Genomic DNA, 23,331 nt, shown 5'->3' with positions numbered 1-23,331 from the left:
CACAAAAAAGCAGGTTTCCTGAGGTCACAGTGAACTATAATCTCTATTTAAAGATATCAAACATAAAGTCCAAGTAAACGTTTGTGCCAAATGTGAAGAAAAGGTGGTCTCAAGGTGGTCTGAATATATCATGTCCACAACACTGGGAAAGAGAGGATGGACAGAGGGACCAAAGGATGGATGTGCAACCAGATGGACAAGCTGAAAACATTATGCCTCTGGCCGCGGCTATTGCCCAGGGGGCATAAGGAGCACCTCACCATTCATTTGCTGATCAGTATAAGAAAAGAGTCTGGTTTCAACCAGACAAGACTAGACTCATTTCACTGTGTGATTCAGAAATACCAGGCGATCTCTGAGCTGAGTCTGTCTGCCTGCATGGTCCACTTGAGTAAAATCTGAGGTCAGCCATGACGGTATGGGGCCGGTTTGCAGCAAACCTAAGCCTGGCACAAGGAGATAAACACAGACAACAATGTAAACATGGAGCGAGACCTTTTTCCTGGGTGTCCATTCCACTGCGCCCCCAGCTGAGAATCCTGAGCAGGTTGCAGCTTTAATGCTATAGGCCTAGGTGATAAATGTGAGTGCCAGTGCCTCCCAGGAAGATCTAAAACTGATTAAGGGAGGGATGAAACTTCAAAGTGGTGTTGGGTAATTGAATGGAAAAGCAGCTGGTGTCCTACAAGAGTTGTCTTACAGTCTTTGCATAGGGGAGTCATATTTCAGAAATCACTTACAAGTTTTTGGTAAGCCTAAGACAGATCCTTGGGTTGACTCTAACAAGGGTCCAGCACTGTTTGCTATTTCCTCTCAGACAATTTTCACGCTTTGTGGACAACTCAGTTTGTTTATACTGTTTTATGATTGATGCCAAGCCAGTAGAAAAAACATTCTAGTTTAATGTTTTTTCAGATCATAAAATGTAATCATTATTTTGATGTATATTTAAAATCTTTGCCAATTAGCCTCAGGGCTCAGTAAAACGGACATTAACAGAGCACTACAGTGCCTTTTCATTAGTTTCCCATTAGCCTCTCGTTCACACTGTCGGCAGTATTGGTTTTCTCGCTCACTAAATGTGCTGACCCTGCTCCCATCTCATTGTCTTCAGCCATCGAAACATTACAAATGGGAGGCAGAGACACCCCACAGTAGTCAAACACATCCGCGGTTAGCTGAACACTCTGAATGGATTGGCTGGCCACTGAGTCTGTGTCCACTTGACAGGGCAAAGAGACACAAAGCTGAAGCCAATTAAGACGTGTCTGACAAGTAGGCCTATAGCCAAAGAGCAGCGAGCATTGTGACCAAATCTGATGGGTGAGTGCATTGAAAGACAGATGATGGATGGCTGTTTGGAGGTAAGGGGAGGGAACCATACCAGGTGATAAGCAAGGTGATGAAATATTTGGCAGAGTCAAGAAACACCCTGGGTGTAACTTTAAATGTGTAATTTTATGTTAACGCATCTCTCTGAAAGTCTGCTACCTACATAAACCCATTGCTGTTACATTTCCAAGCAGCGCCCAATGATTTCTTCATTGTCTGCCATAATTAGTGATCATTAAAACAGAGTAGGCTATTATCTGTATTTCTTTTTTTCTTTTATCAGTTTCAAATAGCTAATTTAGAAACAGAAAATAATCTTCTCAGACATTATCACATTTCCATTGCTTTTACAGTCTTTTGAGACATTTACCGGAATAAAAAATGGCTCTACATACTCATTTACCAGCTTGACACAGCTTTGGGATGCAAAAGTTACAAGACTGCAACTGTGACCGGCAATGGCTTTTAATTTTTATCTCTCTCAAACTGAGTGTGTTCATGCCCGGATAGTCTTCTGTAGTCATTAAGACCGCGGCTACAAATTAGTGTTGCTGCAGCCACAGCCCGCTGGCTAGTTCAGAAAGGCATGAGGCAGGTCATTAGTTCCAGGGCAGCAACCGATGCTCAAAGAAAATTGGACAAATGCGTCCGAGACACACAAACAAGAATGAGGCATTGCAATCTCAGTGCAGCAGGAAAAACAATCGGCGCCTGGTCTGACAGGTTGCATCATTAGGGCAGGCCAACTGCTTATTCACCACCACTGCTGCTGCAAGGAAAGGTGACAGGTGAAAGGGCCGGTCCAAGATGGAAAGGAGAGAGCGTTTCTGTGCTTACACAATACCTAAAAGGTAAGTAAACTGCAAGCTGGGAATGGCAATGTGGAAGAAGTCACAAAATTGGTGAAGAACTATGATTAGATTTCAATGCTGAAATTGCAATATCTTCACCTCTGAAATAATATGTTGACATAATATCTTCACCTTTGACTTGAGTATGTACAAATTTATTTGGGTAAATGACTACCAGTATGTTAAACTTGAAGTGGAAGCTCTACAAACATTAGTCCTAAACAAAAACAAAAAATGACAGCCAAATATTAAGCCAAATTCTTTAATAAATGGGACACAACACAAACATCACTTGTAAACTGTCCACATCCGTGATTGAGCTTAGTTGCACACAACTCGGACAACCACTCCGACAGGTTCCGCATTGCTTGGCTAGAAACAAAAAAAGAGACTTTGGACAGCTACACTCATGTACACTCAGAAAATATATACAACATATTACACATCACCTTCTCTCCCTCCATTATCCAAAACCTGTTCCAATGTCAATGCTTTTTTACAACAAAAAGAACAAAAAAAATGCCATGATTTAGGGCCTCAAAGATGTCAGACAATATGTCTTGCATATAGATTTGTCTCGTATTTGCACATCTTGATCGAGAACACCACAGAGATATACAAAAATAAAACAGTGATGGATTTTTGGAAAGTGTTCCTTCTTGAGAGAAAAAAAAAAAGTCAAAAAGAGAAAAAATACAAACAAATAAACAAAGAGTATACAAAAGGGGAAAAAACGTAAAGGAAAAACAATAGTTGTTGCTGGCGTACTGTGGTGTTTTTCTTTTTCTCTGCCACTGCACAGAGCTGGGTTGACAGAAGGGTCACTTGGCAGAGGAAGACCACCTTAGGCATGGAGTGAGGTGGCGAGAAAAACGCAAAGTTGAGATGAAATGGGGTGAACTGTGCTCGAAGAGCCAAGGACGGGAGCATTTAACGAGAGGTATGTAACAGGCGGAAAGGAGAGGAGGGGGAAGGGAGATGAAGGGAGAGAGAACGAGGGTGAAACCGAGGGCGGTGGATTTCTATGCTGCCGACCGGCGTCGGATGACGAACGCTCCTCTCTGTAGCTGCCCCAAATAAATTCGCATCTTTGTGCTGTCGCTCGTTTTCCTCACCCAGATCTGACAGAGAAATCAAAGAATAAAAAGGGGTCATGAGATTGCATCACAGAAGTCAACAATTCTTATTACAAAACTGCTGCTAGATATAATCTGGTTTGCAAGAGATCTTTGATAGATGTTATGCAAATGATGTTGCAAAGTTGTAGATGAGAAGTTTGACCGAAAACCAGATTCACTGTTTTCATACGATGAGCTGTTTAGCCACTAACAGTTAAAAGCAACAAACTTCAGTGAGGAATTACTCGTTTACACTAAGAAATGCTTCCTGTTCACACGCTCCTGATTGGTGAAATCGCTCAGACCCCTACCTCATTAGCGCCAATGGAACTGATGACACAGCTGATCTTGGTGTTCTCCTTCGACTCCAGATAGATAGCCTGGCTCTTATGGTACCTTGGAGTGTAAGGGAGAGAAACACAGACAACCATAAATACTGGTGATACACACAACTGATACAGTACAAACTGCCATTTGGTAGACCATCTTGAATAATGCAGATCGAGTCAGGTTGTTTTGTGCCAGAATTTTTTAAAATCTATATTAAAGAACACAATTAATTTAAAGTAGGTGTGTGAGTCAGACACAGAAATATTACAACACAGAGCATGCCCAATGGATAGAGTACTAATAGGGAGAAAGTACTGATACACCTGGTGGAGTTGTGTCAAACATGTCAAATGCAACACAACATGACTCATAAAGCAACAGTATACTAAAATGTGCCATTTTCGAAGCTAGTACTTAGTGCTGGGATCATCTTCAAAGTATCTCTCACCATATTTGGTCATGTAAAAGAGAGATACATACATCTGTCATTCCAAGTAGCCACCTAGACTATGCATTTTAGACTATGATATTGCCAAAAATACTGGCAATAGGCTAGGATGCAGAGCCAACTGTGCTATTGTTGTAAGGATTTTGTATGCCTTTTCAGTAAGTAGATTGCCAGCTCTCAACAACAAAAAGCCTGCTGCTGCTTTAATAGAATATTTTCAGCTTTAGGACTGGACAAAAGATGTCTCAAAGCCATGTTGAGAAGGCATTATCAGGAGGCTATGACCTGCAAATATCACTGTGTGCTAGCAGGTATGGGGGTGGCGTGAAGAGTCCTTGAACCCACAATGTTCAGGCTTGCAGACCATTTGAAAGTGCAAATTATGCAGGTAATCTTAAGCGCCCCATGTCAGCCCACAAAGAATATGCAAGACAGATTATCATGTCTAGTGCTGGATAGCTCCTCTCAAGCTGCTATAATGTGCGGCTCAAGTGTAGGCTGCTTGTTACAATCTCGCCACAGACGCCCGGCGACTGTGGGGCAGACCAGTGTCGAATCGGGGTAAGATCTGTTCCACAGTGAACCTCTACCCGGGTCACCTACCCAAACCTCTACCCGGGAGAGAGAGAGCGAGAAAGAAAAAAAGAAAGAAAGAAAGAAGGATAAAAAAAGAAAAATCGTTCAAGCCGGGATGTGAGAAAGGTTTGCTCCATGAGGCCGTAGAGCTCAAACACCCGGCTGTCTGTCTTGAGGCAGGCTTAAAAAAAAAAGAAAGTAAATCGCTCTAAAAAGGGAGTTATGGAGGTGCATTCTACTTGCTGTCTGCCCGTGGCAACTACTTTCCATTGCCCCCTGCCTGAGTGAGCTAGTCAGCCAGCAGGTACCCAGCACTTCAACTTCAACACAGTCTGTACTCGCAGACTAAAGAAAATCATATTTCTTTCCATTGGAAATAAATACTTTTTTAAAAGTCTGTCTTCAGCTTCAGCTTCAAAGGAATCACTGTGACGAGTGCCAGGCTTTGCATTCCATGCCCAAAGGCCTGTGACACACACACACAAACACAAACACACACACAGACACACACACAAACAATCTGTTTGTGACACTTCCAATGGGAATGGTCAATGCATTGAAGAATATTGTAGCGTGATGTCAAACTAATATTGTGAAGCCAGACACTAAGGTCCTTCTGTCACAGCTGTTAGAGGATGTTTTACCAACAGAAGTCTGTTGGCTATGGGAAATATGACTTATAATACTACATACTTACAGGGAGGTTTTTAAAAATAAATAAATAAAGCTTTGCCGTCTATAAAACATTTCAGCAGGACTGCACGGGTTGTTTGCATACAATATAAGCTTTTCCTGAGGGCCTCTACAGGAAACTTCAAAAAGAAATGGTATCACCTAGTGGCCGAAGCATGAACTACTATGTTAGAGGGAAACACGGACCAAACATTTAAGCACTGCTTCAGGAGCACAGAAGGGAGGGGTGTGTTTGTTTGGCTGTTCAGATATCAACAATCTTTCGTCAGGATCAAACACTGCGCCTCTCTTTCTGAAAAATGCGGCCCTCAATCCTGGTGTAAAATTGGTGATCTGAGCTCCCTTGAACACGGACATAAAGCCAAACAGGCTCAATCAATGACTTGCGCTACGTACCATCTTTTGTCGTAGTAGAGCTTCCCCTCCTCTATGCGTGCTTCGTATCTCTGGGTCGTGGCCTCCAGGGGGGTGGTGGGGAGGTGCTCCGGAGACGAGGGGGAGGCTAAACAACACAAACACACAGGAAGCACACATTACTCATGGGAAGCACTACTTACACTACTACTACCACCACTACTACTAATACCACTACCACCACTACTACCACCCCCACCACTACTACTAATACCACTACCACCACTACTACCACCCCCACCACTACCACCCCCACTACTACTACCACCACCACCACCACCACCACTACTACTACCATCACCACCACTACTACTACTACCACTAATACTACCAGTCTTTAATTATAGAGCACTTTTTAAAAAACAAGTTACAAAGTGCTTTACAAGAGTAAAATAAAAACTAACATGGACATAAAATTAGTATACAGATCAGGCAAAACTAATCAGCTGCAATGTTATTTGCAAATGATATGCATGCTTGCTAGCCCGATACCATTGAAATATGGATACAAAAGCACCTGCAATATGGGTGGCTTATTGGAAAGTATGAGAACTTGAGGCAAAAATAGTTATTTCTATTCTTTGGCATCTGGCTTTCTTTTAACTTTTTAGCTGTGAGGGTGGAGAAAAATCAATGCCTGTCTTTTTTTGTCATTGTCTATATTTAGCAATGCCAAATAAAGCATTGAAAGGTTTGTGAGATTGTTTATGAATATAGAGCTGTACTGACAATGCTGTCTGTGGTCTACAATGTAATCTTTATTTTAATATCAAAAGACTCTGCAAAGTTATTTAGCAAATAAATAACATGATGGAACAGAGACAATTATCGTAAAAGCAGGTGATTATTACCACCAAAACACGGTACCTATCTATCTATCTACTACCTATACATTGTCTTCCATTATCCCTTGCAAAGTAAGTGTTTTATTTAACACAGATAAACATTTATTTTAACATGCATTTTATAAATATATTAAAACATGTCTTACCAGGTCGCTTTGGTGACTTCAGCTGTAAAGAAATAAACAGTCAGTTAGACTAGATTAGAGGCAAAGCAAAAGTATTCTACAACATAAAAAGTATTTAAAAGTATGGTACTATTAAGGTACAAACATATATGACAAAGAATACAAGAGTAAACTATGAAAACAACAGATGAGATGGGTTGTGAGTCACTCCATCATAGTGGCAGTGATTTAAATGTGACTTCAAACAAACACAACACAAACAATTCGTGACCATGGCAGGTGACTAAATGCTTCTCTGTCTCACACCCACCTTATTTAGTGTCCGCAGATCTTCCATGATCTGTTCTTCTGTCAACAAATAGTTTAACTGAGGTGCTGAGAGTTAAGGCAGATTATATCTTGTAATAAAATACATCAATACCAACATCAATAACAAAAACTGGTGATATAAAATTACATTTTTCATATCCTGTTATTTTAGCTATTCTACGATTGCACTATGGTTGATAGGCCAGAACTGTGTGGGTGTGAATTCAAAGAGGTATTATGAATAAAGGCTGTGACTATCAACAGCATAAAACGTGTGCGTCTTCAATTGCACAATCATACAATCAACGGCTGATTTGCAGCCATATTTGTCTATTAGCCTCAAGCAGCACAATGACCATACCAAATGTGTCAGATGAAAAAGGACTGGTAATTTTCCTACAGTTGGCCAATTATTCATCAAGCACAATCGACACTGATTATAACAATGTTGACTTGATGAAATAGCAGCGAAAAGCAAAGTATCCTTGAATAAAAACAAACAAAGCCAATCATTTGAGAATGGCTAGGGCAGGTTCCTGATAAATTTGTATGCTATGGCAACGGACCAGCAAGCAAAAGCATAAATGTCTTCAGAGGGGAGAGAGAGTGGTGTAGCGTAGGGAGAGTGCAGAGTGGTCACTCGACCCGGGTACCAAACCTGCAGCTTGACTACAACGTCAAAGAACTGGAAACATGGGTATGGTCAGGGCGCATAATCGACAACATAGTCGATAGTTCCAACATGTTATCCCCTTACGTAGTGCATCCATGACACACACACACACACACACACACACACACACACACACACACACACACACACAGCAAGCGATTCAACAAAGGACAAAAACTGCAGCTGGACCGCAACACCAAAAAAGCCAAGCTCGTTGGTATGGCAATCAGAACGCATACTGTACATCACATGGTGACGGCGCTCTGTCACAAGGGCTTTGATAAGGATATCAGGCGCAGGTTTTCGTCTCTTGTCAGGGATGGGAACTGGGTCGTTGGGTCGTCTCCTGAGCTTACGGGTCATAATGGGCTTCACTTCCATGGAATCTGGGGAGAGAGAAAGTTTCAGCCTGACTCGCAAGGGGTCTCTGAGGCGATGTGTCGAAGCTGAAACAATTAGGGAAATGGCTTTAGCACATCACCAGCTTCAATCTGAGAGTGATAATTGAGAATTTAAAGTTCCCACAAAGCGACTAATCAGACTTAATGCCCCCATGAAAGAGCCCGCAGTAATTGGGCATCCTGTTAATTCCGAATGCAATTCTTCAGAAGTCTTGGAAGCACTCTCTTCTCGCTGTCTCTCTCAATCCTCTTTCTCTCCTTTCAAAAAAATGATACCACGGACATCAGAGAAAAAATAAATTACATCTTTGTGCTACGTTACAGATGTTAATCCCCCCATCCCCGTTGTCTTATCACCCCCCCCCCCCCATCTGATTATTCTGTGGCTCCTACCGCCCGTGAGTTCCATTGTTAATTTCTCATTCTCAATCATCTTCTTCTTCTCCTCCAACTCAGCAATTAAGTTCTCCTTCAGCTCAACCTTCTTATCATCAAATTCCTTCACCGCTGCTTTCCTCTCTTTGATGTAGCTTCTCTCCACCTGCTCCGTCTATAACAAATCAGTGTGTGAGACAGAAAGATAGAGTGTGTAGTAATAAATATACAAGGGCCAAGTATAAGCAGGATGTGTCCCATCATAACAATTATGGATTTAACTACACAGGTTGTTTAGAGCACTTACCTCAAGTTGGTAGAACAGATCTGTAAACCAGAAATGACAATCTATTAGGCACGCCAAATACATTTTCACTGGTTCTTATTTTAAGCATGAGTTTTGCAGCAAAATGCAAGACAATGAGCAAAATCTATACCGTCGATGTAAAATCTTTTAGTGACTCGAGCACAGAAGAGTGGACTGACCTGCATTGCGAAGTCTCTCCTTGTACTGCTGATCTAGCTTCTTCATTCTCTTCTGATACTCTTGCAACGTGCCTGTAGACAATATTCATTTTATCATACATTATTCAATAATATGCTGGTTAAGGGATGTTACTTGAGGGAAAGATCTTAGTACTGCTCATGCTTATCCATATTCAAGTTGTATCCATATAAAACAGCTGCCCTCTCATATTACTACTTTTCCCCCCAGAGAGATGAAATACTCTTTTCTGATTGGCAGCTGGGGTGGCTCTGTATATCTGGACACCTATAAATTAGATCTGGTAATCACCAAATTTTAAACACTGTTCCACATTGAAGCTCTTTTGAATGGTAACTATAACAACCCGTAAACGGCAGTTAAACTAGGCAGCAGGCTTCACAACAATGGATTCATCTGTATACAAGCTAACTACCCTCCGTTATCACTGTCAGAACCAAAAGAAGGAGCACAACAAACTGAATAAGTTGGCTATTTTTGAAACTGAACCGCTTGTTTCCTTTGCGTGCTATAAAGGCATGACTATTACCTATATATAGGGGGATAAGCAGGATACCGGCCACGATATACAGAATTAATGGACTGCGCATTGTGGAGTTCTTTGCCTCCGCATCGTTTGTTAATTCCGTACTTGGGACACCTCGGCGGCCGTTATCCCTTACATATCACCCATTACTATCCCAACATAGAGTAAGGGACGTTGGATAGCAGCAGAAAAGTCATCATAAGACTTTCAACTGAGGCTAAGGTGATATTGTTGATACTGGACCCGCGTTGGTGTGAAAGAAGAAGCTGGGAGCTGGAAGAGTATAATAATTACACCCATCTCCCATAAACTTTGTAACTATCCACCTTATTCCTGAGCCAAACATGGGCATCGCCATGACACTTTAGTATTCAGAAATCCGTTTTTCTATTTCTGGCTGAAGCTGTGTTGTACTGAATTTAATGTGATGGTAAACATTGCCTGACGCATCCTAAGCCATCTAAAAGTAAACGCATGTATTTTTTTCTGTCAGTCACATATTATGGAGAATCCACATCGAATGCAAAATTGTCAACTTTTCGAAAGAAATATAAGTTGGAGAATGTTATAGGTACCGTGTACCTTCTGTTCATTTGATTTTCAAGGTCGAAACAGTGATCAAAAAACGGATTTGAAGACCTTTACCTAAAACAGTACTTCCCAGAAAAAAAAAAACACAAATATTGAAGCATTTTGTGGAAAAAATAATCAAATATACAATGAGGGTTTGAATGTCAATATTGTAATTTCAATTAGTCATTATTCAAGGTAAAAATGAAGGCACACGAGGCTACCACGCACTCAACAAGCTACTGCATGCTGACAGCATTTTTTTGCCACTGCCCGAATGGATAATTGCTAGCCTATATGTTCATCAAAGGGAGCAAGATGGTGATGTTGAAGGACAGTGATCTGCACAATAGAAGAAAAAAAAATAATAATAAATAAATAAAAATAAATAAATAAAAAAAAAAAATCGCCAGAACATTCCAAGCTTCTCATTTTCATCGATATGTAGGCCTAATTTATGTCCCAGGTGTGCTAGGGAGTGGGATTAAGGTTGTGTGCACCCTTCGAAGAAAGAGGGGAAATGTCACTGAAAAGACTATTGACATCATGCATTTATTTGCCAATGTTTTGTAGGTATAGGCTTAGCTTAACAGTTTAAACTGCAAAAAAAAAAAAATTGTAACGTCGGTGCGTTTGACTCGTTGTATCGGACTCCCATAATGCCATATGTGCATGTTGGAATGTGATATATCGGTTTTAGTAGGCCTAGTTGTATTTGCATTTACCTTGTGGTGTGTTAGCATGTGTAGTCTTCCCTTGATTGTACCCATAGACTGTGTATATATATATATATATATATATATATATATATATATATACAGTCTATGGTTGTACCTCATGTGTTTATTCATGTGTGTTGTGTGTGACTACCCGTTCGTGTATTGTGCATGTGTTGACTAGCCTTGTGTGTTCTATAATGATGTTTTGACCTGTCTGTGTTCCCCGCTCCTGACCCAATAAATGTACTGATTTGAACCTTGTTGCCTCAGTTGTTACAATATGAATATAAATATAAATTAGTTGTATGTCACTTTGAACAGAAGCATCTGCGATTATTATCATAACCATAACCAGCCTACGTCCTTGGTCAGCTATGCTTCTTTAGGCCTTATCCCCCCCACTAACAACCCCCATTCTCATTCATTCTCGATTCTTTCTCCATTACTATTCTCCTTTACCAACATAAAACAGGCAACGATAGGCTAGTCAGCAAGATACAGAACAACAGAGGAGCCCAAATGCATATTTTAGTTGCCTCATGCTAGGCCAGTGAATTGTTGTCAGATTTTTTTTCCAGCTCTCATGTTCTCTAATGGCCCCACTCCCCTTGCTCCTAGTTGATACAACATAGCTGACATTTCTGCGCAAGTTAGCTTGTTTACAAACATATCTCTAATTAAAACGTCATAGGTTTCAATGTAGGACAGCCTAGCAGGGATAGGCCAAATGAAAAATTTAGGAAAGTGCCGATTTCACATTATTGTTGTGCGGATTTTGGATTTCGGTCGTGGGGATACAAAGTTTAATATCCAAAACAAAAACACGAGGGAATTTCCTATTTTGTTTTTAAAAATTACAGATATAAGGTAATTTTTCGATTTTCAATTTTCGTTTCGAATTTGAAAATCAAATGAACAGAAGGTACACGGACCGTTATAGTTAGCCTGCTGAGACTGCACTAAGTTATTATGTAAACAGAATGAACAGTAGATGAAAACCGGATGGAAGTAGGGTTTCATGAATAAGGTGGATAATTACATGTTTATCACATAAACATCAGGGCATTTAATATCTAATTACACATCTTTAATAAGAGCTGAAGACACTACACCCACCTTCCTGAAGCTGTTGTAACTGCCTTTTCAGTGAAGCCAATTTGTCTTGATACATCCTGCAAATTGAAGAACAAGGACGACTAAGGTGAGAGAGAGACCAGGGGCCTGTACTACGAACGGAGCTTAACCTACCCAGATGTAACCCAGGGTTACTTTGTTAAACCAGGTTTGACAAAACCTGGTTATCTTAAGTTGTGTTAATCGGTACTACGACGCTGATTATGAAGTTGATTTGTTGAGCCGGGGTTAACCTAATTGGAGTTTGTGCGCGTTCACATAAAAGGGGCAGGTTGCAGCGCAAGTCACCACTTTCAATGATGACGCGATCACCTTATTTTACGGATGAGGAATGCACAATTATTATGACAAGTTATGAGGAATTAAAACCCACTCTACGACAAAAATCAAATACGTCGGCAGTGAACAAAGCAAGGCTGTTGGCAACGTATTGCAGATCGGGTAGCATAAATGCCTAAAAGTAAAGTTTTATTCCCACATGTTCTTCAAATATGTGTTACGGAGGATTAGTAGCTTGCGGAATGTCTGAAATGAGTTGAAATAATTAAATAGCCTATTTTGAGTTCATAGAAAGGCCTACAGATGCAACCCAATTCAGAAGTGGGCATATAGATTACAGTAATAAGGATAATTGAATGTTTAAGTAGCCCCCATTGACTGATTTAGTGTATGCCTAATCCTGTGAACATTTCAGATGCAACACCATTGCCAAACGCACATGGCAGCAGGTGAAAATGAAACACAAAAACATTATTCAAAATAGTAGGTTTATATAATTATAGCTTGCATTAATATTTCTTAATTATGAAAACATGTAGGCCTAGCTTATAGCCTTCACTTGGCCTGTTTTACAGCTAACAAGAAAAAGGTGTCTTTGAACACTACTGTAGGAGGAAAGGCACCAGAGTGTTTTACAGTAGCAGAGGAGTTGGCCATCGCAAATAATAGTGGAAGGCCGATTATAGAGGGGGTTGAGGGAGGCATTCGGTCGGATTCTGGTGCTGTGGAAATGTGTAGCCTTTATGTGCAGGGTACAGTAATATGACATTCAATTCAACAAGTTTGTTAAAATGATGATTTTAATTTATTAGGCCTACTGTAGGCTATGTCCGATTTATTTTAGCCTATTCTTGCTCAGATGTTCAGCATACTGTAGGCCTATTTTCGGACATACTCTTGCTCAGATGTTCAGCATCACCGATGGAATACATGAATGTCCACGTACGGGCATTGCTATGAGACGTCTTCCTAGATCATCTGACAAAGATAACGAATTCCCTCGGCTGACAATCTATATCTTCATAGAGAATATCGTCCGGGTAGGCTATATATATTTTCTGGCGGTCTCTAAAACCCCTCGCCCTGCGAAGAGAGTCCCTCACGATTTTAGCTCCAATGTCGTATGGATCATCCAGGTACGCCGACATGTCTCAGGAGAAATTGTTAGTGGAGGGGTGGTACTTATAAAGGGTGTGGTTAACGGAAACCTCGGGTTAACCACAAACATAACCTGCTCGGAGCTTGTTTGAGATGCAGCGTAAATTGCCATGGCAGCATACCTCGGTTAAAACCTATCCACCTTTTGTAGTACGGGTTAATCGGGAAGTTAAGCCACACGTGATCAAGTTACTCTCGAAGTTACCCAGATAAGCCAGTAACCCCACTTCGTAGTACAGGCCCCTGGATATCTAACATTTGCCCTGTGATGTTTACTAGCCTTTACAAAACACAACACAGGTCAACGTCAGGTAACAGTATATGAGCCTGTATGGACAAAAAACATTATATATCAAATATTAAAATCTTAAATTTAGAATATGAATCTGAAAATGCTGTGATCCAAATATTGGTGATATTTGCATTTAATCTGGTTAACAGTCACTGCTACTTAGTGCTGTGTTAAAATCAATTACTATCAATTATTATCAATTGTTATCAATTATTGCACTCCCCAAGGCGATGGTTATACTCACTGCTCTTTAATCTCAATATAGTCATCCTCATCATGTTTTGCTAGGTCCGTCTCACTGGCATCTTCTGTGTCTACCAATAACAAAACAAAAATCACATCATTACATGATATACACAGGGTTGTGTCAATGCAACAGGAAAATATCCAAATAACTAGTCGTTCATACAACTTGCATTCAGTCCAAAGTCCACTGCATCATCATTTAATAATGATGATGGCAACATCTATGATCTAATCGCAACATAATGTATGGTCAGACCACAGACTGTAAAAAATAGGGTCAGACTGACATCAATCCAGTAACGTAAAACCAGCACCGCCGTTGACACCGCGCTGTCATCTCAACTCGGGTAGTGTTACAGTTGTAAAACAAATAAATAATCTGATATCGTTTCAATCTTGTTTAATTTACAGTACTGTCATTACAGACTCAAATGCTTGGAATGTAACAAATCAGACATGAAACTAAATAAGACCAGACAAGCATAACACAGAACAAAACACATAGCGTTAACGCAACGTTAAATGTAGATAGCCAATACTTTTAAATCACAAACATTCGTAACTTCGAGATAAAATAGCATTAAAACGCGAAAGCTTTTACTTCACTGACATAACGTTACGTTTCCAATATCCAATGATACACACAAGCTATAACGTCAAATGAAGAAAATAATAAGCTACCTATAATTTCATGAAAGTATTAACGTTAGCTAAGCAAGCTAACATGTCTGATTAGCCAAAGAGCCTGACCATTCAGCAGCTAACGGTACAGGCTTTACTGGCATTTCAAAACAATGGCATGTAACAGCACACTATAACGGACTGACTACTATGATGAGTAAGGTCAAACCACGGGCAACACACCTAGCTAATCAAATAGTAATTTGGGAGGAAATCTGTGTAATTTCAGTGATACCAACGGCCACCTACAATCCGCTCACAAGAATAATTCATAATGCTAACTCGGTAGCAAGTTAGCTAGCTAGCAAATGTCTACCAACATCACACTGCAACAAGGTAGTTAGCGATACCCAACACAGCGCCATTCGCACATTAAGATGATGAGTGGGTAGCTGATACGAAACATCGGGGAATTTAACCTGGCAAGTTTTCAATGTTTAAGATAGCTACCTAGTTATCCGCTAACTTATTTCATGGCTATGCCAGACATCGCACTGGGGAGATATCCAGTGTTGGTTATCTGCTAGATGCTAGTCAGAAAATTAGTTGACGTTAGTCTGTTTACCTTCTTCCGAGTCCCTGCCCCTGAAACTTCTGTCATCATCATCATCCACACTATCGAGCTCTTCTTCATCGTTGTAATAATCAACCACAGGCGACAACAGAGTTGATGCCATTTGGTTCTTTATCATTCATAAACACCACTTCCACAACGAAATTTACTTCTCAACAAAACAGCGCTCGAATGTGGAAGGACCCAAGAGTGGTTAAAGTTAGTATGCCAGCAACAAGCCTGAAGAATGCTGGAAAATGCCCGTCTATGGAAAATGCACACTTTATAAATGCGCCCGATTTTTTACAGAGCGGTTATTTAAAGCAATTCATTACTTATTTTCATATTACAAATGGGAAAACTGTGAAAATAAGTGGAGCAGTAAACGTATTACATTACAACTTATAACTTAGACATTTCATGAAGGCACACAAGCAAGCCCACTTCTGTTGTGGACGATCGGTTGTAATGCAGAGCAGTCCATAGAGCAGTCGACTGACTATTCGGCATCGAAGCGACTGATCAAGATAAATGTATGCCAGATATCTCGCTTGTTCAGTGAACGGGTTTAACTCCGTTCTGTTAATTGCATGTTTACTATCGCGTCATTTGTGCAGGATAGTTTGCTGGCAGGTAAATACCTCGCTCCATGGACAGCGATTGGAAACGTGACTAGCGTCGTTACCAAGCCTATGAGATTTGATAGATATGATTGCAGCTTAAAGGAGTATGGTGCCACTTAACAATGAGATAATTTTCAAATATAGCAAGAGACCGAAGTTTTCAATGTAGGATTCGGCTACCATGCGACTCAGTTATCCAACCACTTAATAGGCCTAGGCTACTTTATTACACCAACCTAACAAATTACAACACCATGAAAGACAAACTGCACTACATGGCCATTGTCTTCTGGAAGTTCACTTCGACCATAATGCTTGTATAACAGTAGCTTTCATATCCGAAGCCACATTATGAGGAAGATGTAGGCTACGTAGGATAATTCAGTTTGTCTCCATCATTTATGCTTACACTTATACACCTCGATGTGGACTCGAGTGTTCTCCGCATAGGCCTATGCTATAGCCTACTACTTCCTCCCTTAATCACCCATTTACAGTTATTATCGACAGACAGTTTAGACAACAAAGGCAAAAAAACGTCTCAAGAACATGCCCTCCCATACCCTACTCTACTAAAATGGTGCTCAAAAGCAAGACCCATAGCCTATGCAGAACTTTTTATGATTTGTGCCACTGGAATGTAAGAAATGCGACCCATAAATTACATGCACACGGAGCAAGATCGTAAACATACCAGAGGCTTGATGACAGGATCATGGGTTTGAGATGATGTATGTTTAACAATCCTTTATCCTTTGTGCACTCACTGCCATGTACTGTGAACAAGGAGGGGTAGATGAGAGAGGGGAGTGCACGACTATTGTGAGCAGACTGTGCACATGACAGTAGGCAGAGGAGAATGATGAAGTGTTCCCTGTCACTGGTGGAGTGCAAAATTCATCTGCCTTCTGAGACACTGCACCCTCATATGGTCACATAGGGATTTAACAATATTAAAATGACTGGTATTTCTATTCTATTTCTATTGTGTAAATGGTCATATGGGGATTCAACAATATTAAAAGGACCGGTAGGCCTATAGGCTCATTTCTCAGGCTCATTTCTCAGGCTCATGTAAATGCTATGGGTTGAAGACACAACTCAATTATAAAGGGAAGATTGCAGCTTACTGCAATGCAGACAATTCTAACAAGTAGACATTGAATAGTAAAGGTGTAAATTGGGTGCTTGAGAAAGTGAAAGATTTCTGTGAGTTCACCTCTATTTCATAAGTAAGTTCACCTTATTTACCACATTCAGAAGATAATAAGTTTAAAATGTGTTCGTTGTTTGTTGAAGAAATAATCAGATCATCTTCTTATCTAATATTGTGTGTAGCCTACATTTGTCAGTGGGTAGGGATTATGGCACAGAGAGCATATGGTGTCATCATTAGGCTACTTATTTGGAGGATGTTGTTGATGCTACCTCCCCATGTAGCAGAAAATGATTTCTAAATAGTTAAAGTGACATGATCATTAAAGTGCAAGAAACTGCATCAAGGATAAAGTCCAAGATATATTCTCTAATTAATCTAATAGCACATTGAGCTGTGGCATTTTTGTTTTGGACTGTTGATTATGCACAATGAACACTGAAACGGAATGCCTTGAAAATTAATTTTTCAGTAGAATCTAGTCTTTGGCTACGCAGTCTGTTGAAGGAGCTGCTGAATGTGCACAGTAGGGCTAATAATTATTCAACAGGAATGAAACAGTGGCGCCATTTTAAACTTTGGACACTAGATGGCGGTCAAACTTCACGGGTGTTTTATTGATAGGAAAAAAAATGGCGTTTGCTGTCTATTGCAATTAATTGTTCCTGATGCCAAACAGTCGCACCAGGCAGTGTAGTTATCCTCTGGAATATTGTCAAGGGACTGTGAAGGACCAATTTAATTAGTGTGATATTGCAGAACTATGTCACTAGACGCTGGCATATAGGCTAAAACTGCATCCTTGTTTCCTCTTCGTGGAGTTATATCAATTGTTGCTTTTCGCAAAATAAAATAATAACCTTCAGGATCCTATGCAAATTTAATCACATTTCATATTTTTCGAGATACGACATGTGTCTACCAAAAGTGTCCGAAGTATGAGTGTAGTTGCGCAGCAGTTCAACCTGTTTTTCGACTTCAAGGTTGAACCACTCTGTGAACTTATTTCCGTTAGACAACGTCGTTGGAAGACAGAAGACACGAACAGGTCCAACTCAGGAAGTTAAGAGACAGCAATTCTGGAGGAAACGCCTTTCATTTGCAAGTTCTCCTCTTTAGAGGTGGAGATGAACATTTTGGAAAGTACAAGGAACGTCAATGAAAACCGTGAAGGGTCGGTGCATAGTAAATTATCTTCTTACTTTAGCACGTACGGAGTTTAGGCAGTGCAACTTATCTTATTTCTTTGCGCAACTGTAGGACCACTGCATAGCCTTCACGAAAGCTCAGGCAATGAGCATGTCGAATTTAAAGTTTAAACGTTACTAGCATTAAAATTGATGAAACATTCAGAGCAGGTAAGTGAGCCAGCTACCCTGCGTATGCCATGCACACGAGCTACACCTGCTAGAGTTGGGCAGTTCGTTACGACATTGGTTTCTCAGATCCAGCAAGTATTCTAACCGAAAGCGTTCACTTCCTACTAGCTAGCTAGTCAGCCAGTGATAAACCGAAATAACCCTGATAAGCTTGTCTATGCTCTGCGCCTTTAGAAACTATCGTTTTTAATTTTCTTTAGCTGTGTGAATACCGAAACACAAGAAGGAAAGTGTGTTCAGTAATTCATTCTATTTAATTTAGTAAACTGGATGGATGGTTATTTGCTCTCGTGAAGACTGAAGGGTGAAAGCTAACCAAGTTAAGCGCTGTGATGGCATAATGTTCGGGCAACGTCAGACGGTAGTTAAAGGTGCCTGAATATAGCCTACTAGTTTGATGTGCTAGCTCTGTCGTCTTCCCAGTGCATGTATTGCTACACATTACTGTTTAAAGCGTTCATTTAACTAGCTCAGCTGGCGCTCATTTGACACAGTGGTATTATTTTTACTTTCAGTTAAACAGACGAGAAGAGAATGAAGCCACAGGAACATGGAGCAAAGGGCGGCTGTCATTATTAAGGTAGGTTAACGTTAACATTCGTGTCGCTATCAAAGCTAATCAGATTTTCCAGCGGAATAATGATTGGTATTTACTCTGCTCTTGGCACTATAACGTTATGCTGTCATCTCTGCTGTTAAACAGTAAGAATTGTGGGTAACGTTGGTAGTATGTATTCCCCCAGCAGTATTGCTCTTATCTGTGTAGAATGTAGTGTAAAGCTGATCACGTCGACAGCATAGTATGTGGTTTCGATAAAATAAAAGAAAGAAAGAAAAGAGAATTTTCGCTAACGTTAGGTGGCTATAACGTTTTGGCTGACGTATTTGATATCCGTTTACTCTTACTCTTCCCTTAATGTACTACATTCCAGTACTATTTCATCATTTCATTAAAATTACACGGCTTTACAGCATCAATGGACCTAGTTGTGAGGCTTGCCATTTTGTAAACTAACATTTCACCATAGGTCCTGTGTTCGACAGTGCAAGGTTTTGAAGCTTTGTCTGCGCGCCTTGAGAGAGTGTGTTCGAAGCCAGAGCGTGATGACTGATAGTGGGTGACTGACCACATTGTAACAGGCTGCGCTGTTGAAATCGCTCAGTGGTGTTGTGTCGAGGAGCGGCCATGATATAGCGTACCGTTTTTATACAGTCTGGATGCACTGTTGGCTGGTTTTTAAGTTTGTAGGTTTGAATTAATTCTGGCTTCAGTGAATCAATTATAATTGAATTCCTGAAAGCCATTACTGTCTCCTCACAAGCTACAGTTGGCAAATAGTTTCTTTCAGGTGTAGCTATAAACCTTGTTGATGCGATTTGTAGGATAGGTTAATAGCTAGGCCTATGTGTTTTACATTTCAGTTGTGAACCTTAAGTTACAATATGTTGCAGTTACCTGAGCTTTTGGAGAAAAAAGATGTCCACACAGCCACACACAAGTAGCATAGTTTTTTAGGTGACTGGAGTGTCTGAGAGTAGCCTGTCATAATTTTCATTCTACTGTCATTCTAGAGATTAGTCTGTGAATAGTGAGGCCAGCTTCCTCCTTAGTTTTCAACATTATGCCAGTTTGCTTTTACCCTCTGATGTGCCACCAGCAGAGGCATAAAGGACTATGTTTTAGTTTTTTTTTCTCTGATAATCATAATGATAAATACTTAATCTAACTCTACATGTAGTGGACAGTGTAATCAAGCATGTCCACCCATTAGAAAAAGGACATAGTTCGGTATAGTTTGCGTCTTTCTAGATGTCTCCTGTTATGGGTGTATGTGAGACATGCTGCTCCACCTGACACAGAGCTTATTAAGCTAAACTGTTGAAAAGGAAGGCTTCAATTCAGACCCTGCCCACACAGATTTCACCCTGCATCAGAGGCAAAGTTTAAACCTCTGCAACAGGCTTAATCACTGCACACTGGCTTCTCGGTAAAGAGCTTTGGATAATCTTTGTGCGAATAAAGTTTCGCACAAAGTTTTTTAAATTTCAAGGAGAGATTTTTTACCCTTTACAGCATTCATGCCGCATACTTCTTACTGCAGAATGTATGTGGTTTGCAGCTGAATATAAAACAAAACATACAACTGCCCTAAATAATTCACCATGTGTTTGCACAACCAACAGGATGATGGGCATTGAAACTGAAATTTGTCCACAATTGTATGGTTGGCTTCCATCTTTAAGATGCTTGCACACTGCCCCAACAAACACCAACCAGCCCCAACATTCTAAAGTTAGCAGTAGGTTGCAGTCTTTGAAATATTCAGAAAACCAACTGCCAGGTCCAAACTGCCCACTTTAGAAAAGTCAGACTCGAACAACTCCATCCAACAGACAGCAACAATAATCCCAAACTGACTGTTGGAGTTTGTTTGGGCACTGTGCGAGCACCTTTAGAACACCTGCCCTTGTCTCTGCTCTGAGCAAGCCTGATGATGTGTTATGCATGGAGCCTAAAATAGAGCCATGTAGGATGTGTATGAGTAACTCTACCTTTTGTTTACGGCGGTGATAACCTAATTTAGGCGGATTTGCTGAGTGAGTGTGTGGCCTGGAAGGACACCAGCTCGTTATAATTAGAGCCGATGACCATAGCCCAGGGACAATGCCGTCTGTCACGCCCAGCCAATCAATTTGTTACAAGGACAGCTAACTATTCTTGGATGCTGAGGTGGCTTTGAGCAGGTAACAGCAGTCAGAGAGCATGCTTGACCAGCTTGTGTGTTAGAAGATGTTATTCTTGATGCACAGTTGTGTGTCATTTAATTGCATTTAAATGTAGTTTGCATGTGTTAACGGCCAGCATCTTCCTTTCTGTTTTGTTTTAGCCTCAGCAGCCTTCTGTGGCTGCCAGGTCTGACAACCTGTTGCGACAGGCAGCCCTGCTTTCAGATTTTCTCCCCTTACACTGATCTTGCACTTGTGTGTGTGTGTGTGCACACACACACACACCTCCTTTCCCTCTGTCTCTCCCTCTTTCTCTCCTTCTCTCTGTTTTAGAAACATGTATGCACATACACACACACACACACACACACACACACACACACACACACACACACACACACACACACACACACACTATCCCCCTCTCTCTCTCTCACTCTTCCACACACACACACACACACACACGCATATATATGCACACACACACACACACACCCCTAACACCATCTTCAAGTCTCTCCTGAGAGGACCTAAAGCTCCCACTCTCATCCCTCAGAACACATGAATGCAGCAGAACTTCTAAAAAATATATTAAGATGGAAAGAATTAGAATGTCAGCGGTGGGCTACGGCAGTGAAGTGGTGTATGACGCAGTTGTAAAGCATATCAAATATTTAAACCGGTGCTGTCAGGCTTAATGCAGAGTGCTGATCTGCTTTAGCATGCCTAATATAAGAATGCTGTCTCAAATGCCGGGCTGAATTGTGCTTGACTTTCTTATTTTTTTCTTTTTTTTTTTCTTTATTTTATTTTTGCCCCTCTCTTTCTCTCTCACTCTCCCCCGCAAGCTCAGGCGCTCATGCATGCTAGTTTTAATGATGATTCCCAAAGACAAGTCGACCCACTCTGCAAGAAGAGCTAGGGCTCTGTGAGCCCAGTTAGGTACTCAATGCAGATGTTCGCTAACAGGATTAGCTCGGCGCTATATTTAATTACCAATATTGACTGGCCTCCATGCCACCAGCCTCACAATAGCCACACTGTACAAAAAAGGCATGCTGGATCTCAAGGCCACGTCGGACAACACATAAGCATTGTGTGTTAATGGAACTTTAACAGTGGGGGCAGTTACATTCATGCCGTTCAAATCAAGAAAGTATGGACTAAAAAAGGGACGACAGGAAAATCACCATGTTTGTATAAATATGGCCTAGGTTGAGGGCAATGAGGTCAGGGTGTAGCTGACCGTTAAAGAATGGCTTCAGATAGTGACACTGTAGAAATGTTATGACCTGTAGCCAAGCACCACTTGTTAGTTATTATTCTTAGTTGAATGATTAGAGAAGACCATGTTGATGATTTTTGCGTAATATGGCAGCCTAAACAGTGTTTTGTTCTGGACTACTCAAAAAAGACGTGAGAGAGCGAGAAGTTTTTCCATGTCATAAGCCATCTAATGAACTTTGGACGAGAGGATGTGTAGCGTTGTTAGCATGTTTTGCTAATGCCCACTACAGTTTGCCACCTAAGTCTAGTCATTGTACCTTCACTTAAAGAATGTGGCATTTTGGAATGCAGTGCAGTTGGACTTTTATTTGCTTTTTATTTCTCTATGTAACTGCAAGACTACTGTCTTTTTTTTTCATGACTGTCAGGTAGCTGATGCAATATTGTAAAGCGGGACGACTCACAGTTGCAGCTTCATTTGGAATGCATTACCCTATCAGGAAGTACAGTAGCCTACATAGCTTTATGAAGAAGTTTAGGACAGCACTATCTTTCCCGAAATAAAATTTTTGGGCCAACACCCACACAGGTTCACACAGTTTTAAGTTTTGATACACAGTTTCACACAGTTTAAGCATTTGATACTAACAGTTTGACATGCTTGTCTCTGTTTTCATGCCTTGTTAATGAGAGTACATTATTATACATTTTTTAATAGTATTACACGTCACATTAAGTCATAGTAATCTGTTTTTAGACTATTTGAAGCTCACAGTATCTAATATGTACACACTCTGTATCTAATCTAGGTGTGTGTTTGACGAAGTTAGTGGGCTAGGCTTGTCAATGAAAGAGGAGTTCTCCCATGTTTGCCAATGGGATGCTAGGAGGGAACGGTAGCCTATTATATTTCACAGACACAGAGCCTCTGCAAACACTCACCAGGGTTTCTTTGTTGATCAGATGGTGTCTTGGGCTGTTATGTCTGCGTCTTCTTCAGAGAGCACTAAACCATGGAATGACATTTGTTTCATTATTGAGCAAACAAATAAACCACTTTGTGAAC

The 23,331-nt window shown here is 40.7% G+C and overlaps 2 protein-coding genes across 4 annotated transcripts in view; one reads left to right on the top strand and one right to left on the bottom strand.

Annotated features, from left to right (window-relative positions):
* Positions 1–2,431: 2,431 nt before the first annotated feature.
* On the bottom strand, positions 2,432–15,391 carry suds3 (SDS3 homolog, SIN3A corepressor complex component). Its single transcript, XM_048244249.1, has 12 exons — positions 15,166–15,391; positions 13,918–13,987; positions 11,927–11,982; positions 8,977–9,048; positions 8,798–8,817; positions 8,509–8,665; positions 8,005–8,100; positions 7,043–7,104; positions 6,754–6,775; positions 5,745–5,850; positions 3,613–3,697; positions 2,432–3,304 (listed from the first exon to the last, which is right to left on the bottom strand). The coding sequence occupies exons 1-12, from the start codon at positions 15,290–15,292 to the stop codon at positions 3,206–3,208; spliced, it is 972 nt and encodes a 323-aa protein (XP_048100206.1). The 5' UTR covers positions 15,293–15,391; the 3' UTR covers positions 2,432–3,205.
* A 2,444-nt stretch (positions 15,392–17,835) lies between these two features.
* taok3a (TAO kinase 3a) overlaps positions 17,836–23,331 on the top strand; it is a 70,597-nt gene continuing 65,101 nt past the window's right edge. The window contains exons 1-2 of one of the 3 annotated variants that reach the window (XM_048242748.1): positions 17,836–18,106; positions 18,827–18,891. The gene's annotated coding sequence lies outside the window, so the exon portion shown is untranslated. The other 2 variants (XM_048242751.1, XM_048242749.1) reach the window with 2 other exon arrangements.

This window comes from Alosa alosa, chromosome 5 (genome assembly GCF_017589495.1).
Source record: "Alosa alosa isolate M-15738 ecotype Scorff River chromosome 5, AALO_Geno_1.1, whole genome shotgun sequence".
In the NCBI taxonomy this organism is placed as follows: Eukaryota; Metazoa; Chordata; class Actinopteri; order Clupeiformes; family Clupeidae; genus Alosa; species Alosa alosa.
Note: the sequence above shows the minus strand (reverse complement) of the source record. Positions and strands in the feature narration are given on the sequence as shown.

Coding starts and splice junctions, on each gene's coding strand:
- suds3 (XM_048244249.1), bottom strand. CDS start 15,292: ATGATAAAGAACCAAATGGCATCAACTCTGTTGTCGCCTGTGGTTGAT. Junction 8,818..8,976: donor GGAGAGACTTCGCAATGCAG/GTCAGTCCACTC, acceptor TCTGGTTTACAG/ATCTGTTCTACCAACTTGAG. Junction 8,101..8,508: donor AACAATGGAACTCACGGGCG/GTAGGAGCCACA, acceptor CTCTCTCCCCAG/ATTCCATGGAAGTGAAGCCC.